The sequence below is a fragment of the Amblyraja radiata genome, chromosome 27, assembly GCF_010909765.2.
Source record: "Amblyraja radiata isolate CabotCenter1 chromosome 27, sAmbRad1.1.pri, whole genome shotgun sequence".
Taxonomy (NCBI): domain Eukaryota; kingdom Metazoa; phylum Chordata; class Chondrichthyes; order Rajiformes; family Rajidae; genus Amblyraja; species Amblyraja radiata.
The window spans coordinates 11,758,492-11,774,449 of record NC_045982.1 but is presented as its reverse complement, the minus strand read 5'-3'; the positions used below and the strand labels follow the sequence as shown (position 1 = coordinate 11,774,449).

Genomic DNA, 15,958 nt, shown 5'->3' with positions numbered 1-15,958 from the left:
TATTAACTGTTTCAGGATAAAACAGATAGTCTATGTTGTTCATCCTACTTATTTTGTAATAAACCATCTTCACATATAAAAAAAGTATGTCTCCAAACGATTGCCTGATTTCCACAATAGTGAGATCCTAGCATCCATTGGGATTGTAATTAAGTTTTTGTTTAATTAAATCTGAATTGAAATAGAACTCTAAATTGTAAGTCAGTCCCCCATAATATTATGAAATGTTTTAGTGTTGTTTTATTTTTGGCTGGAGAACATGGATGGGTGATGTGTTGTGTTTGGACCCTTCTTAATCAGACTGATTAGTCTGAAGAAGGGTCCCGACCCAAAACTTTACCTATCCATGTTCTCCAGCGATGCTGCCTGACCTGCTGAGTTACTCCAGCATTTTGTTTCTTTCCTTGGTAAACCAGCATCTCCGGTTCCTTGTTCCTACTTTACTTTCTGCTTCTATATTCTAATCAACTTATAGTGAACAGGTTCCATATTTCCAGAAGAAAGCATCGTCACTTGGAAACATTTATAGCACATTGAGAAATGCACGGAAATCTTACTTAATATTTGTACCATACTTTGATGTGAACTTTCTACTGGGAGGCATAAATAGAGCACTACACTGGAAAAGTCAATGAATCGGCTACTAGGTGCCGAAATGAGACACCAGTTCAACAATAGTTAAATTAGAAAGTGGGTGATAACTACTGGATCAACAGCAGTTAAACAGCAAAATTCATTTTAGTTTAATCTCCCATCTCCTTACTATACGTGTTGCCATCCATAATCCATCATTGAAATTCACTTGGTTCTAGTCATTCATTTTAATAAACAATTTAATTTCAGGCGTGTTAACAAAAAGACAAGTGGTTGCTATTTGAAAAGAAAGGCTTTGCTCCTTCCACAGAGACCCACCCAGAAACCAGTAATTTGGTACCAATGGGTGGAAAACTCTTGAGTAGCTGACTAAAGCATCGCCTCATGGGGTGATTTCATGCTACTTGCATGATAAGGAACAATGACCACGATTTGCCAATAACCATTCTACAATTTGAGCTGGACACTGAATGACAAATGGCCTGCGCAGCTTCTTTTAGAGCAGGAAGAGAAATGTTAACGTTAGAAGATGCTATTGAACACTCATCATGGAGAAATAATTAATTTTCATCTTCTCAATCAGAAGTTAATAAACAAAGGAAAACATTGTATATAACCCATCCTAAGATGAAGAGATGCAGTTCTTTTGTCCCAGGTGTTATTTTGATGGTAAATTAAGAATTGAGTTTCAATGTGAAAAGTGATCAAAAATAATAAAACTATGCATCAAGAATAAATTGTTTTGATAAATTAATATACAAACTATTAAGTGTAAATTATTAAATGTAATATAAACTATTAAATGTAAGTTTCTATACATTTGCAGATTCTTGGATTTTAAATAAATTAGGATTCAAATATATGCCTTTCACCTGGGGCTGCTGCATTTCACTTTTTCTTTTGACTTCATATTGAACATTTTGTCTTAGAACTATTTTTTCTACTAAAGTCTATATCATATAATAGTACAACCCATAGTTTTATATTTATTGGAAACCCAAGTAAACAATTTAATTGATCTCCTACATAGTGCCCTGCTGCACTTTCATCAAAGAAGGTTCCCGACCCGACACATCACTTATCCATGTTCTCCAGGGATGCTGCCTGCCCCACTGAGTTACTCCACCAATTTGTCTTTTTTTTTTTTTTTTAATATAAACCAGCATCTGCAGTTCCTTGCATTTTCAATTTCTGCATTTCATTGCATTTGATTTGAATCGTTACCAACGTCAAAGCCATTTTAAGAAGACAGAATTCACATCTCTACAGATATAAAATGTTAACCTTCAATTTTATCCAATAACCAATTAGCTCAAGTTTCTGATCAACATTAGTGCACTTAGTACCTGTACAACGCAGCTAACTAGGAGGTTCCTAGATGAAATCAGTATTGATGATGCAAACAATGGTATTCTTTGAAAATGTAATCTCAAAATATTATTTAAATAATGCATGCAATGGAAATGTTATCGATCTGCAAGCTGTAACCAAGCAGACTAAACAACGCAGTGTATTAATTTTTGCCAACAAATCACATCCATATCTCATCTACGGATTTGGAATCCTCACTATCGCACAGCAAAATAATATTTAAGCAAGGCTACAATTTAACTAAAAGGATGCAGAACTAATTTAGATAACAGAATAATTTGTGAAGTGGAAAAAATAAACATAGATTTATGTTTTGAAAATATAATGAAACATAATTTGCTTTACCTCCTCTAAAGAACCTTTAATATGCTTCTTAAAAAAAAAATATCAACATTTTCAAACATCTTTCATTGGTCTCAAGTCATGGCCTACCATTTGCTACAAGAAATAAATAAATATACATACTACCCACTTCACAAAATATCAGCGTCAACACTGTCATAACAACAAAAGGTCCGCTGGAAAGAGAGATTTTGAGCAAATTAAGAAATCAGCATTATCTTCCAGAATGTATAGGAAGTGAAATTGTAAACATTCCAGACCAGCAACACAAGGAGAAACAAAATCACATCACAGTCAAAATCTAAACAATGGTAATGTATTTAGGTCTCTTTTGAACAATGGTGCAAAAATGCACTGAGATACAGAGTGGTTTCTTCAAAAATGTTTGCCATTCTAGTACTGGGAAGCAGATAAAGTTTGGAACCCAAAACATGCATCCATTTTTGAAATACTCTGTGCATCCACAGAACATATTTGCAAGGTTTCTGCTTGATCACTTCACAGAGGTTTTCCCACAGTACGTCATTAAGTGCCATACAGCATGACATCAATGTCAAAGTGGAACATGTACTAAAATCACACAAACAAATGTTCGTAATCAGAATTATGTTTGTGATGCGACGTGGCAACCATTCTGACCAGCTTTGAAGGTAACAACCTTGGGAAGGAGGTGAGAGGAAAGAAGCAATGGAGCCAACATTGGTAACATTAAGTTTGTGGGCATCGGGAAAACATTGAAATAATCAAATTATATTTTTTGATAATCCAAAACAAATACGCAAATTTTAAATACAGATAATTCAAAAAACAAACTCTCATACAAGACCTCAAATAAGTGAAAGTGCACAAGCAATGGAACTTCAGTCTAAAGGAGTCCCTTTAGGTTAATTCCATGACTTATAAATTGCTTTCCATTTCTGCACTTTAAAAGGTCAATTTGTTTCCCAATAAAGTAAATTTGCACTGCAACGATCTATATAATTGACAGAATATCTACAGCGTCTTACTGTCCAGTAAAATACTTAGAAATGCTATTCCTCTCCAGCTGGGAGATTTTCCTCAATCCTTTTAATGAATTTCATTCGAATTTCTGTCACGTTGTCACCCTTGAGTGTATCTTGGACAAATTTCACATCAATCGCCATTTGAACCTAACAATACAAAAGAGAATACATGGTAGTTTAATTTCTGTAAACATTATTGACACAGTGGGTTAGAATAGTTTTTTTCCCATGGCAAGGTCAGTTAAACAGAGACCATCCTGCCATTTGATGCCTACAATATTAAATACAATGGATTATGTCCATCACTACAATGCAAAAATAGTTGAATTTAATGGGATCTTTCTGAAAGGATCAACAACATGTAATCAGATAGCCACTTCAAAACACAAAAATAGGTTCCAGGATCCTTCACAGGAGAGTACCAAAGCAGCCAAAATAGAGGGTGGCGCAGCAATCGAGTTGCTACCTTATAGTGCCAGAGACCCGGTTCAATCCTAACTATGGGTGCTTGTCTGTACGGAATTTGTACATTCTCCCCATGACCTGCGTGGGTTTTTTCCGGAAACTCCGGTTTCCATCCGCACTCCAAAGGCGTACAGGTTTGTAGACTAATTGGCTTTGTATAATTGTAAATTGTTCCTAATGTGTGTATGATAGTGTTAGCGTGCGGGGATCGCTGGTCGGTGTGGGCTCAGTGGGCCGAAAAGCCAATTTCTGCATTGTATCTCTAAACTAAACATATCAAACTCAAAACAATATTGGATGATAGGATAAAAACTTGACTAAAAAGACACGATTTAAAAGATGGCCTTAAAATGCAGAGAGAGGACCAAAAAGGAAAGAGCCCTGCTATAATAAGCCAGGTTGGAACAGTCAATAAGGGATGTAAAATGTAATATGGGAAACGAAACAGCAAGTGAATAAAGACAATAGATGAAGTGTATAGACGACCAAAGAGTAGGCAATAAATGACCATCTCAGTCCTCACCATTTCCAATGCTCCTCGCAACAATCCACACAGTAGATTTGAGTAGATCAAACTGGAGTGGTTATCAGGCAATTCCACAAAATCCACAAGAGGATTATTTTCCAGAATCAATGAAAACTCATCTCCTGCTGGGCTCCAGTTGGTCACACTTGGAGTAACACCCAGGTACATTTTAAATGCAACCTGTTTGTTCAAAAGAAAATAAATTCATATGAAAATCTACAGGATCCAACACATTTCTTTAAAAAAGTTTGTCAATAACAATAAAGATCAGTCACCAACCTGAGCAAGCACCTGTTCAGTTATCTTCAGTCATTCTGATGCTAGATTCCCTACCCTAGCACATGTTAGTAACAGCATCTCACCACAAGTCTCAGCTTTAAAATGCATGCAGCAGCTAAAAGGTGCTGTACCCACTCGTATTATTAATGAAATATGCAATATAAAAAGGCTTGTGCATTTTGCAGCAAGTTGTGTTTTAAAAGGCAGGATGCTATTATCATGACAAAATTGCCTTTCCGGCCCGGAAAATTTACTCTCAGCATTGATCCTTCAGAAATTTGTTTAGGCCAAGGACTTGTTTTAAAAACGTCATTTTAATTGTCTCTTTATCTCTCTCAAATTCCAGCTTTAATTTGCTCTCTGTACATAAAACTGATCATTTGTTTCTTTAGATGCACTGAGATACAGAGTGGTTTCTTCAAGCAGACCCTCTGTCCTACGCATGTCCCTACTCATGGAGGTCAAAGATTTTCCGTGGTGATATCTCCTCAATTTATAGCAATTTATAGTTTTCGATCAAAATACTGAAGTGGTTTGTGGACAACTCTCAGTGCAATCAGCATTCCCTGCTGCTAACCAAAAATACAGGCCAATCTTTTACAAGGGCAATTAGCAGAACACCAAGGAGGCAAGTCATATACATCATAACCACAATCCAAACAGCTTGCAATCATTTTACATATTATGCAGTAATCATTAGAAAGTTGCCATATAAATCAAAAATGTTATTGTATCATTTTCACAGAGATCCACACTAAATTGGAAGTTACCTTTGCAATGACATCTGCAGTTTCACGGAAATCATGACATCTTCCAACATTAGAACGTGCTAAAAAATCTTCTATTAGTCTGACACCAATGTTGTATCCCCTATGTTGAAACATAAGATAAAACAAACAATATTTAGCATGTGCAGCAGTAGAATTGCTAGCTTACAGCGCCAGTGACCCGGGTTCGATCCTGACTACATGTGCTGTCTGTACGGAGTTTGTATGTTTTCCCTGTGACCGCGTGAGTTTTCTCCGGGTACTCCAGTTTCCTCCCACACTCCATAGATGTGCAGGTTAATTGCCATATGTAAATTGTCCATAGTGTCTAATATATAACTCATGGAAGGGTAATCGCTTATCGGTGTGGACTCAGTGGGCCAAAGGGCCTGTTTCCGCGCTGTATCTCTAAACTAAATTAATCCTTATTTGAAAATCATTATACATGCACTCCTGACATCTTCTTCCGAATATTGGAAGAGTTCTGAACTAAGATAACATTTAGGAACAAGCAGCAAAGTATTCAGAATGGTTTATAGGATTGTTTTAAAATAAACTGAATACAGTTCCTAATTATTTTCCATTCCATGCAATCTCAATCTGTTTAATTTAATCACAATTTCCCATGTTCCCTAAATGATTTTTTCTTACTCGTTTGAGGCTTATGGTTTTATACTTCGCACTTTGAAATTTCACCTTGGTTTCTCAATTAAAAATTATGTGATGGGATACAAATTTTGAATTTTCTGTCAGTATGATGCATTATTGTCAGGCATTATAAATACCTCACCAATTTCAATTGCAGTCACCCAACGTTGGCAAACTTAATTCATCACATTAACATTTTAATTAGAAAAAAAGTCATGGTAGAAAAAAGTAATGTTATAAAGCCACAAGTGTGAAATTGTAGCATGCAAGTTCTTTTTTCATTTCCTCCCCAACCAGAATTCAAATTAATTTAAAGTCACATGAAAATCAGCATCCAAGCCTTTAAAGCCACTTATTAGGAATAATCAATGGGTGATGATGTAGTTAGGCAGCAATTCAAAGATCGGGCTTTTTGTTATACGCTGGCAATTTGTCCCAACCACTGAAGCCGTCTCTGAACCACTAAAAGGCTTTCCATTCACCAACAATATGTTATACGATACAAAAGCAATTACTTGGCTCATTGTATCACTTCCATTCAGTAAAGTGTTACCCAGTTTCATACCATCTTCCAAGTCTCGGCACTCTTTAAATGCGATGACGTTTTCTGCCTGTGCAATAGTTTCCACCACTGAGTCCCAGACTCATGGTAACCTCATAGTAAAAAATATCCCCATTGTCCCTCTAATCCTTCTGCTGATTACTTTAAATCCATATCATTTTACATCAGAAAGAGAAAAGACGAAAGTATTGACACCTATTACAAAATATAGAAAGTCTAAATGATGCGAAGTACTCACATTTTATCCAATTGCTTATTGACATCTTCATCGTTTTCATAATCTTTACACAACTGTGTGACCAGAGCTCCATACGTCAGAGTGAACAGCTCTGAGTTCTGTTAAGTGATAGAAATTCAGAAAAATATTCAGAACCTCCAAGAATTCCACATATCTTGCTATAATACTACAAATTGGTTTGTTGACAACATAACACCAACTGCACTAAAATCAGTAACAATTTTTCCTCTCACTGACCACTGATCATTCCAATCCAACTGTACAACAAACATTAACTACAAGAATCATATCACATCACCCCTAGCCAACCAAATAAATCCTCAGGGTGGGAGAGGCCAATAGCTATTTTTTAATATCTCAAAGGAATGTCATCTTAATTTGTAATTTTAAATTACTCCATGGATCAAAAATATTGCTGACTCCTTTAATTAAACCATTGTCTTGTATCTGTAGTTAATGTATAGCAATAGGTTATGTAAAGTCAAACAAGATTGTTTTATTAAATGGTACACAAAATGCTGGAGAAACTCAGCGGGTGCAGCAGTATCTATGGAGCGAAGGAAATAGGCGACGTTTCGGGCCGAAACCCTTCTTCAGACTGATCAGACTTCAGACTTCAGACTTCAGACTGTTTTATTAAATGCTTCTTCAGAAAACAGTATAATCACTGGGACAGCGTTTCTGAAAAATTGTCTCCGGACCCTATGAAATAGTGGACGCACTGCTTTGAATTTTCTAAAATTCAAGATTTGGATGGAGTAGGGAGTGTATGGGGGGGGAAGAGAGAGGTTTCACTGGATTGGGAAAACTGCAAATGCAACTTCCTATTCAAAAGAAAAGTCAGAAAGTTAGTAAGTTAGCTCGGTCGAGGACACCAAAAGCATTGTTACTAAATTTCCTGATGAGACAAAACTAGAAAGTTATTAAGTTATTAACTAGAAATTAAGTTATTAAGAGGACGCAAAGAGGCCACAAAGGGATGTGTAGGAAGGAACTGTCCACAAAGGGATTATAAATATATTAACCGAGTGGGGGAAAAATGCTAAATGAAGTATAGTGCAGGAAAATATGAAATTGTCCATTTTGGTTAGAAAAATAAGTTAGCAGATTACATGGCAAGAGTTTGGACAGGAGCTTAAGTGCACACATCTTCTTATTTTGAAAGTAATTGACAACTGAATATCAATGATTAAATACGAATACAAAAGGAAAGGATTAGGCAATATTAGAGGATTGGTCAGGGTAGGTTCAGGAAAAATGTTCCCAATGTTGGGGGAGTCCAGAACCAGGGGTCACAGTTTAAGAATAAGGGTAAGGGCATTTAGGACTGAGATGAGGAAAATCTTTTTCACCCAGAATTGTGAATCTGTGGAATTCTCCACCACAGGCGGCATTGGAGGCCAATTCACTGCATGTTTTCAAGAGAGAGTTAAATTTAGCTCTTAGGGCTAAGGGAATCAAGGGATATGAGGAAAAAGCCAGAACGAGGTACTGATTTTGGACAGTATTTCTGAAAAATTGTCTCTGGACACTGAGATAGTTGATGCACTGCTTTGAATTCTCTAAAATTCAAGATTTGGATGGAGTAGGGAGAGTGTGTGTTGGTGGGGGGGGGGGGGCGGAAAGAGAGAGGTTTCACTGGATTGAATATGATCAGCCATGATCATATTGAATGGCGGTGATGGCTCGAAGGGCCGAATGGCCTACTCCTGCACCTATTTCCCCATGTTTCTAATTACTTCGAGATTTGATAAGACCAGAAATGGAATAATGTGCACAGCCTTGGTCTCTTTTTTGAAACAAAAAGTTTAAAGTGTATTGAAGCAGTGGTGAGAGAGTTTACTGTACCTAGAATGGGACAGTTGTCTTATCAGAAAAAGGTGACGAGTTTACTCGAATGAAACATTCAACCTGAGAGGACACGATAGAATGGATAGAAGATGATATTCTGAAAGTAAGAGTAACAGTCCTTGTATATATTTATTCAAAGCAGAGATACTTCAATACCAAGCCAGTAGAGAGAAATGCAAAATTAAGGTTAATCAGATCAACCCTAATCTTATTAAATGACAGTCGAGGCTTGAGGAGTCTGTACTCCTGATTGCTTACTAACAAGGTTTCACAACCAAGCCCAGTTCACAGCTTAGATGTACGGGAATACAGCTTAAAAACTGAATAAACCACTACTTGCGCATTTATCTGAACAAACAAGCATTTAAATGCAGAAACCACACTCATAATGTTCATGTTTTATAGGCACCAATATACATCTGCAGATTTTCATCTTTTGATTAATTCCAATTGCTTTACTTTAACTTTTTACTAATTACACTCAAATTACTTGCAGTCCTGGCAAAGGTCAGCAACAATGATTTGACTCTAAACAGTATATTCAGGTGGCCTAACTGATGGGCACCCTTTTCTCCCTCTCAGTCCCAAGCCAGGTTTCAGATTTCAGCCCATCAAGATTATGCCGGATCAACTGTTCTCATGCAGTCTGCCAAGTCATTATATGCCTCAATTCAACTCAAATACCAGAATGTAAAACCCTGCACAAATCTGTTCATTATACATATGGTTAGCCAAAGTAACTTAAGTTGTATCTTAACGGAGGCACGGTGGCGCAGCAGTAGAGTTGTTGCCTTACAGCACTTGCAGCGCCGGAGACCCGGGTTCGATCCCGACTACGGGTGCTGTCTGTACGGAGTGCGTACGTTCTCCCCGTGGGATTTCTCCGAGATCTTCGATTTCCTCCCACACTCCAAAGACGTACAGGTCTGAAGGAGGGTCTCGACCAGAAATGTCACCCATTCCTTCTCTCCAGAGATGCTGCCTGTCCTGCTGAGTTACTCCAGCTTTTTGTGACTATTTTCAGGTATGTAGATTAATTGGTTTGGTGTACGTGTAATTTGTTCCTAGTGTGTGTAGGATGGTGTTAATGTGCCGGAATCGCTGGTTGGCGCAGACTCGGTGGTCCGAAGGGCCTGTTTCCGCGCTGTATCTCAAAACTAAACTAAAGTTAAATTTCATTGCCTTTTTCCAATTCCACCTTCCTTCCCAAATATCTGTTTCTGGGGTCTGCAGTGTTTGTTTTTTCACATATTTATAATTACAATCAACATGAGATATTCCCTTCATAGATAGGAGAATTCATAAAGCTACCAACTGGACACACAATGGAACAGAAAGTGACTATAGGCCAGCATGCACCCAGAGAGAAATTTGAGTTGATGGAGAGTAGATAGTAAAAGGTTACCAGGGACGCTGGAAATAACCAAAGTTGGAAGAAGTGGAAAAGGGTTTCAGAAGCAAGCAGTCCAAAAGGGAGTATACAATCTCGCTGATAAATTAGCTCCAATCTGGAACTCAGGTTAGTGTCAAAGGAGGAGCAGAGGAAAAGTGTGTCAATCATTTTGAACACCCGATTCAAATCAAAATGTAGCCAAAACTGCAAATATTTTGACATGTTTCTGCAAAAGTAAGAACTGTCAAGTAACTTGATCCACCTGTGCTACCATCTTAGCATTGCATTTCAATGAAGACCAGATGATATAGGAAATGAATTGGGCCAGTCAACCCATCAAATCTACTCTGCCATTCAATCATGGCTGATATATTTTTCCCTCTTGACCCCATTCTCCTGCCAGTGCAAGAAACAAACAACTAAAGGAAATATAATTGGCTTTTAAGGCCTAATGCACTAGATTTTTATCCTTTTAATACTTTATCATGAATCAACAAGATTTTCAATTATTCTAGTTAGTTCCTAGTTGCTGAAAGTATGGTACAAATTATCCGCATTTCACAGATAAGCAAGAGTGGCCACGAGGCAGAACTTAATGCACTGAAATCTGTAAGACTAAAACTGGAAACATGATCCAATTTTTAAAGTGAACAAATTACTCAGTACAATCTACTTTGAACGTTAATGGTCAAATGACTGCATCAAAATAAGGATCCATTAAAATTGCTCTTGTTCCCTTGAGATCTCATATTAATGCATTATGAGAACGATTATGGGTACAGTTTAGAAGATCACTGTTTTCAACATGTGACCAGGAGCAAACATTATAGTACAGGTTTAAAAAGTGCAAAATAAATGTCAAAGGGTCACTGGAATATTTATATGGGCTGCAAATGGACAAATTTGATAAACTAGTTAATTACAATCTCTCTCATCTTGCACCATTAGTGAAACATGTTCCTACACTTGGAAATAATTTTGTCGATTCATTTTAACCCACTTACATATCCATTAAAGAATAACTGACAAAATTGAAGACAAAAAGCATTAATATAGAGCAATACATGTGTGACAATATTGATGTGGTCAACACTTTAATAAAATGTTTGTTTATCAAATATTTCAATGAATCTAATATTTGCCAAACCACTGGGGAAATTTCACATTAACAGATTTAAATGTTTCATTGGTAATGCATTACTTAATGAATTCATTCCGAGCAACAGCTAGAAGTTGCTTTGAAGCGCTATTTTATTTTTTCTCACTAATTTCATACCCAGTCCTTCTGCTCATTGTGGTCACTGTTCAGTTCTTTACCCAAATATTCACTATTTATGAAAGTATCTATTATATCAATATGGTTTTTAAATGGCAGGATATTATATTACATCCCAAAATTAATCTTCACAAAGCATTTATTTATTTCTTGCAAGGTTGGAACAACAACGAATGGGAAATATGCCCAAATGTTTTCCTTTTAACCCAAAGATACTCGAGACAATAATAACATCCAACTTCAGATAAACCAGAATCCTTATTCTTCAAGCTCTGCCATTTAGCTTGCAAACTCATTGAAGCTTTTGTTTGGTAGCAAACACTTGGGATAGAATACACTTGGATCCCCCAGTGCTTTTCCTTCTAGCCTTCTGGCCCCAAGCTATCCTCACCGTCCCCTGCCAATCCTCATCTCATCCCCACATAAAGCGAAGCAAGTAAATATGAACCATATCAATCCGCATCACACTGCGCCCACTCCCCCCCACCCCCACCCAACCATGGTAGAAAGTTCACCCCAACTACTAATAACTAACTTGTGGGGAAGTCAAAAATAAACCACGTCAATTTTAGAAGCAATCTGGGTAACAACTCTACAACAATATCAATAACCTCCAATGAGCTTCCAAAATAAAATCAAAGTGTCATGCCATATCATTAGACACAATTAATGTACTGCACATTCATTTGTCAACCCTTATTCAGTTATACCGACTAGCAGATTATGGAACTTCAGAAGAGACATTCATCATTTCCAACCATCACTCATTATTGAAACCTCCAGATTTCACAGGTGGAGGTTTTGCTCTATCATCTTTTCTAAGATGTTCTTCAGAGATGTGAACATAGATGGGAAATCTAACATAGTTTGTGTGTTTGTGGGTTTATCCTTTTTGGAGTATGTTACCGGAGTTAACCATGGCCAACTCCTGTAACATACTCCAAAAGGAATAAACACCAATTCATTCCAGAAGACGACTAACTCGGAGCGTGCACACTAGTAATTTTAGTTTCCCACCACCACTGCCATCACCAGAGAGGACTTTCCATAATGGCACAACTACATCCCAGTATCTGTAGATTTAATGCAACAAATTCAATTAAAATTAACCAAAAAGGCATTGCCCTATTCACACAGCAACAATAGGTCCAATTTCCTAAAATAGTCTCAACTAATTTACCATATAACATAAACAATGTTTTGTCTTGGGATTACAAATTTCACTTTATACGTCACAAGCCAAGGCAAAACTTTTCATTGCATAAAAAATAATAATGAAGTAAATATGATAAAGCAAAATGAAAACATGCAATGTAGCATTTAAGTAAATTAGTATTCCTAGCACCTACCATGAGATGTAGAGATGCAGAAGGTGAAATGAATGGCAAATACCAGTACTACAGAATGAGTGCGTTAGGCAGAAAAGACAGGAAAAAGACAGAATTGAGATTTAGTGACAATACATACAAACTTAATTTTGTATACAATGGTGCACACATATAAAGGATGCAATGCCAAGATAAAATTAGACATGCCAAGACCTTGCAGTAATATACTGCCACTGGAATTAATTATTGATAATTTTTGTAATGAATACATGAGGAATACTTGGAGAAGTTTATCAGCAATTCCTGTACTGAAACCTCAGCTAAACATTCTTGTTTTAATTACTTACCTTAAATGGATAAAAGGCTAGAAGAAAATAAATGCTGAAACATTTTGCTATTCAATTTAAGCCATGCTGACACAGATTTTCTCTAAATTGAGAAAACTGGCAGCCATTTGTTCAAGAACCTTTCCTCTGCAGGATGATGAATATTGTATAAAGACTATAAACTGCAGTAATTTCGTGGTTTCTACAGATTTGCCTCCACTGAAAAAGAATCAAATGTGAAATCAATGCCAATAAGCAAGTTGTCCAAAAAAAGTTATTAGCTTGGGCATTAAAATCTAACCAGAACAATTGTTGAAATAATCAAATAGAACATACCTAAAGGTATAGTACTATCAAAATATGTAATTCATTACTGGAGATGATTCAAACCCGGACAATTTTCTCTTCATAAAGAAAAATAGAAGGGTACTGTGTGTGATACTGGCACCATCTGATTAAAACTAATATTGTTTCTTGCCTATACTAACAATTGTGACATAAAATCACAGATAAGTAAAGAAAATACAAAAATTACAGAAAACTGGATTTTTTCTATGGCTGTATCGTCACTGTCGGTAAAGGTGTAACAGTTCCATATAGTCCTGTTTTAATCACAAATTCAAGTATAAATTGGAATTCAGTAGCACTTATTATTTCACTTCTGCAAACGACACAAAGCGTTGCCAGCCATAAAGATGAACAAACTGTTAAAAATATTGTATAGTTGGCTTTTTAAATGCTTTGTGATTTTTTTTGTATTTACCACAAATCTTAAGTACCGCAAAGGTATTATTAATCACAAACAATTCTGAATGTGAAGCACTCTGGAATTAACATCGTGGAACAAAAGGGAAATAGCTCAGTGAATATCAGATATACTAAAAGGTACCCAAATCATACTTTGCAGACCAAAATTACATTGGCTTGATCTTTCATTATACATCTAGCCATTAGCCAAATAGCAAGGCAAAGCAGATTACTAAAGTGTTAGGTAGACACAAAATGCTGGAGTAACTCAGCGGGTGAGGTAGCATCTCTGGAGGGAAGGAATGGGCGACGTTTGGGATCGAGAACCTTCTTCAGACCGAGACTATCAATCTGAAGAAGGGTCTCGACCCAAAACACCATCTATTTCCTTTTCTCCAGACATGCTGCCTAACCCGCTGAGTTATTCCAACATTTTGTGTCTATCTTCGACGTAGACCAGCATCTGCAGTTCCTCCCTACACTCATTAAAATCCAATCTTGTGACCGCCGCCGCCGCCTCCCAACTTTTCATAATATCAGATTTCCACTTCCTAATGGAGAACTATGGACCACTGATTGAGCAGTAAATGAGGATCATTATAATACCAGCCAGTACAGATTGTTAAACTTCTAAACTTGTATACAGTCTGAAGAAGGGTCTCGACCCGAAACGGCACCAATTCCTTTTCTCCAGAGATGTTGTCTGACCCGCTGAGTTACTCCAGTTTTTTGTCTCTATCTTCGGTTTAAACCAGCATCTGCAGTTCCTTCCTACACATACAATTCATACCGTTTCGAAATCATACAAAGCTCAAACCGAGCGTGATAAACATTAAGCACCAGATTAAGTACGGGTCCGTCGATTGGATCAACCCTAGAGACTGCACTGTGCAGCAGGCAACAAAAAACACTTTATTGAAATGGGTTGTCTTGCTACAATTTCTTTATGCAAGAAAACCGCTGGTAGCAGAATGTGAAGGTCCTGTCAGCCGTCGGGAAACCCAGAGACTGTGTTGGAAGGAACTGCAGATGCTGGTTTAAATCGAAGATAGACACAAAATGCTGGAGTAACTCAGTGAGACAGGAAGACTAGAGAGGAATGGGTGACGTTTCTGGGGTCGAGACCCTTCTTCAGACCCGGTTCAGGACTAACTAGTGAAGTGGGCCCCGGGCCCACTGCTGGAAGATGAAGCAAAACAATGTTTTTATCCCCTCCGGCCTCAATAACTGCTTAGCTTCCAAACGGTAGATTACCATTTTCTTGTTCTCGGTGCCTCGGTTCGTCTGTCGCGACATTTTTCCTGCAAATTCGCGATTTCCAACCGCCTCTTCGATTCTCGCTTCAGAAACCTGTCGGCCGGAATCGGAACTCCAAATACGCATGCGCGTAACCTTCGCCCCTGCTCTGGGGATTGTAGTCCCGGCTCCCGGAAATGGCCATCCGCTCACCGGGACTGTTGGGGGATAGAGACTACAAGGACCAGAATCCACCGCGACACCGTAATGGCGCACGGGGGGACTACAACGCCCAGAATCCCGCACCACACCTGACCATTGTAATCATGGGTCATGATTGGAGGGCAAATAGATGGCTGAAAAAGATAGGGAGGCTGTGAAACAAAATTGATGAACTATCAAGAAGAAAGGGCTAGAGGTGTTGAGAAGATGTTTGTAGGGAACAAGTGTGTAGGAAGGAACTACATATGCTGGTTTAAATCGAAGATAGACACAAAAAGCTGGAGTAAATCAGCAGGACACACAGCATCTCTGGAGAGAAGGAAATGTTTCGGGTTGAGACCTTTCTTCAGACCCATTCCTTCTCTTCAGATATGCTACCTGTCCCGCTGAGTTACTCCAGCATTTTGTGTCTATCTTCGATTTAAATCAGCATCTGCAGTTCCTTCCTACACATTTTGTAGGGAACAATGTAGGTCGAAGACTAGAGATTCAGGAGTTTTTATTTCATAAGATCATAAATGATAGTCGAATTAGGCCATTCAGCCCATCAAGTCTACTCCACCATTCAATCATGGCTGATGTATCTCTCCCTCCTAACCCCCATTCTCCTGCCTTCTCCCCATAACCTCTGGCACCCATACGAATAATTTCTCATTTGTCATGAGAACTGGAATAATGAAAGTTTAGTTTTAGGGATGGAGCATGGAAACAGGCCCTACCACCCGCCGAGTCTACTCCGGCGATCGATCACTTAGTTTACACTTAGTTCTATCTTATCCCACT

General features: G+C 37.8%; 1 protein-coding gene across 3 annotated transcripts; it reads right to left on the bottom strand.

Annotated features, from left to right (window-relative positions):
- Positions 1-3,251: 3,251 nt before the first annotated feature.
- On the bottom strand, positions 3,252-15,105 carry trappc3 (trafficking protein particle complex subunit 3). Of its 3 annotated transcripts, none has more exons than XM_033045142.1 (5): positions 14,972-15,105; positions 6,797-6,894; positions 5,352-5,451; positions 4,300-4,482; positions 3,252-3,458 (listed from the first exon to the last, which is right to left on the bottom strand). In XM_033045142.1, exons 1-5 carry the CDS (start codon positions 15,098-15,100, stop codon positions 3,339-3,341), a joined length of 630 nt encoding a protein of 209 aa, XP_032901033.1. In that variant the 5' UTR covers positions 15,101-15,105; the 3' UTR covers positions 3,252-3,338. The 3 variants fall into 3 exon arrangements, with proteins under 3 accessions (XP_032901033.1, XP_032901034.1, XP_032901035.1); XM_033045143.1 differs by having other exon boundaries at positions 14,992-15,013; XM_033045144.1 differs by lacking the exon at positions 14,972-15,105 and adding an exon at positions 12,666-12,708.
- Positions 15,106-15,958: the final 853 nt, after the last annotated feature.

Bases quoted from the DNA above. Each gene is read 5' to 3' on its own strand.
- trappc3 (XM_033045142.1), bottom strand. From the start codon at position 15,100: ATGCGTATTTGGAGTTCCGATTCCGGCCGACAGGTTTCTGAAGCGAGA. The intron at 5,452-6,796 runs GTGAGTACTTCG...GTTTCAACATAG, and splicing joins AATAAGCAATTGGATAAAAT to GGGATACAACATTGGTGTCA. The intron at 4,483-5,351 runs GTAACTTCCAAT...TTGAACAAACAG, and splicing joins CTGCAGATGTCATTGCAAAG to GTTGCATTTAAAATGTACCT.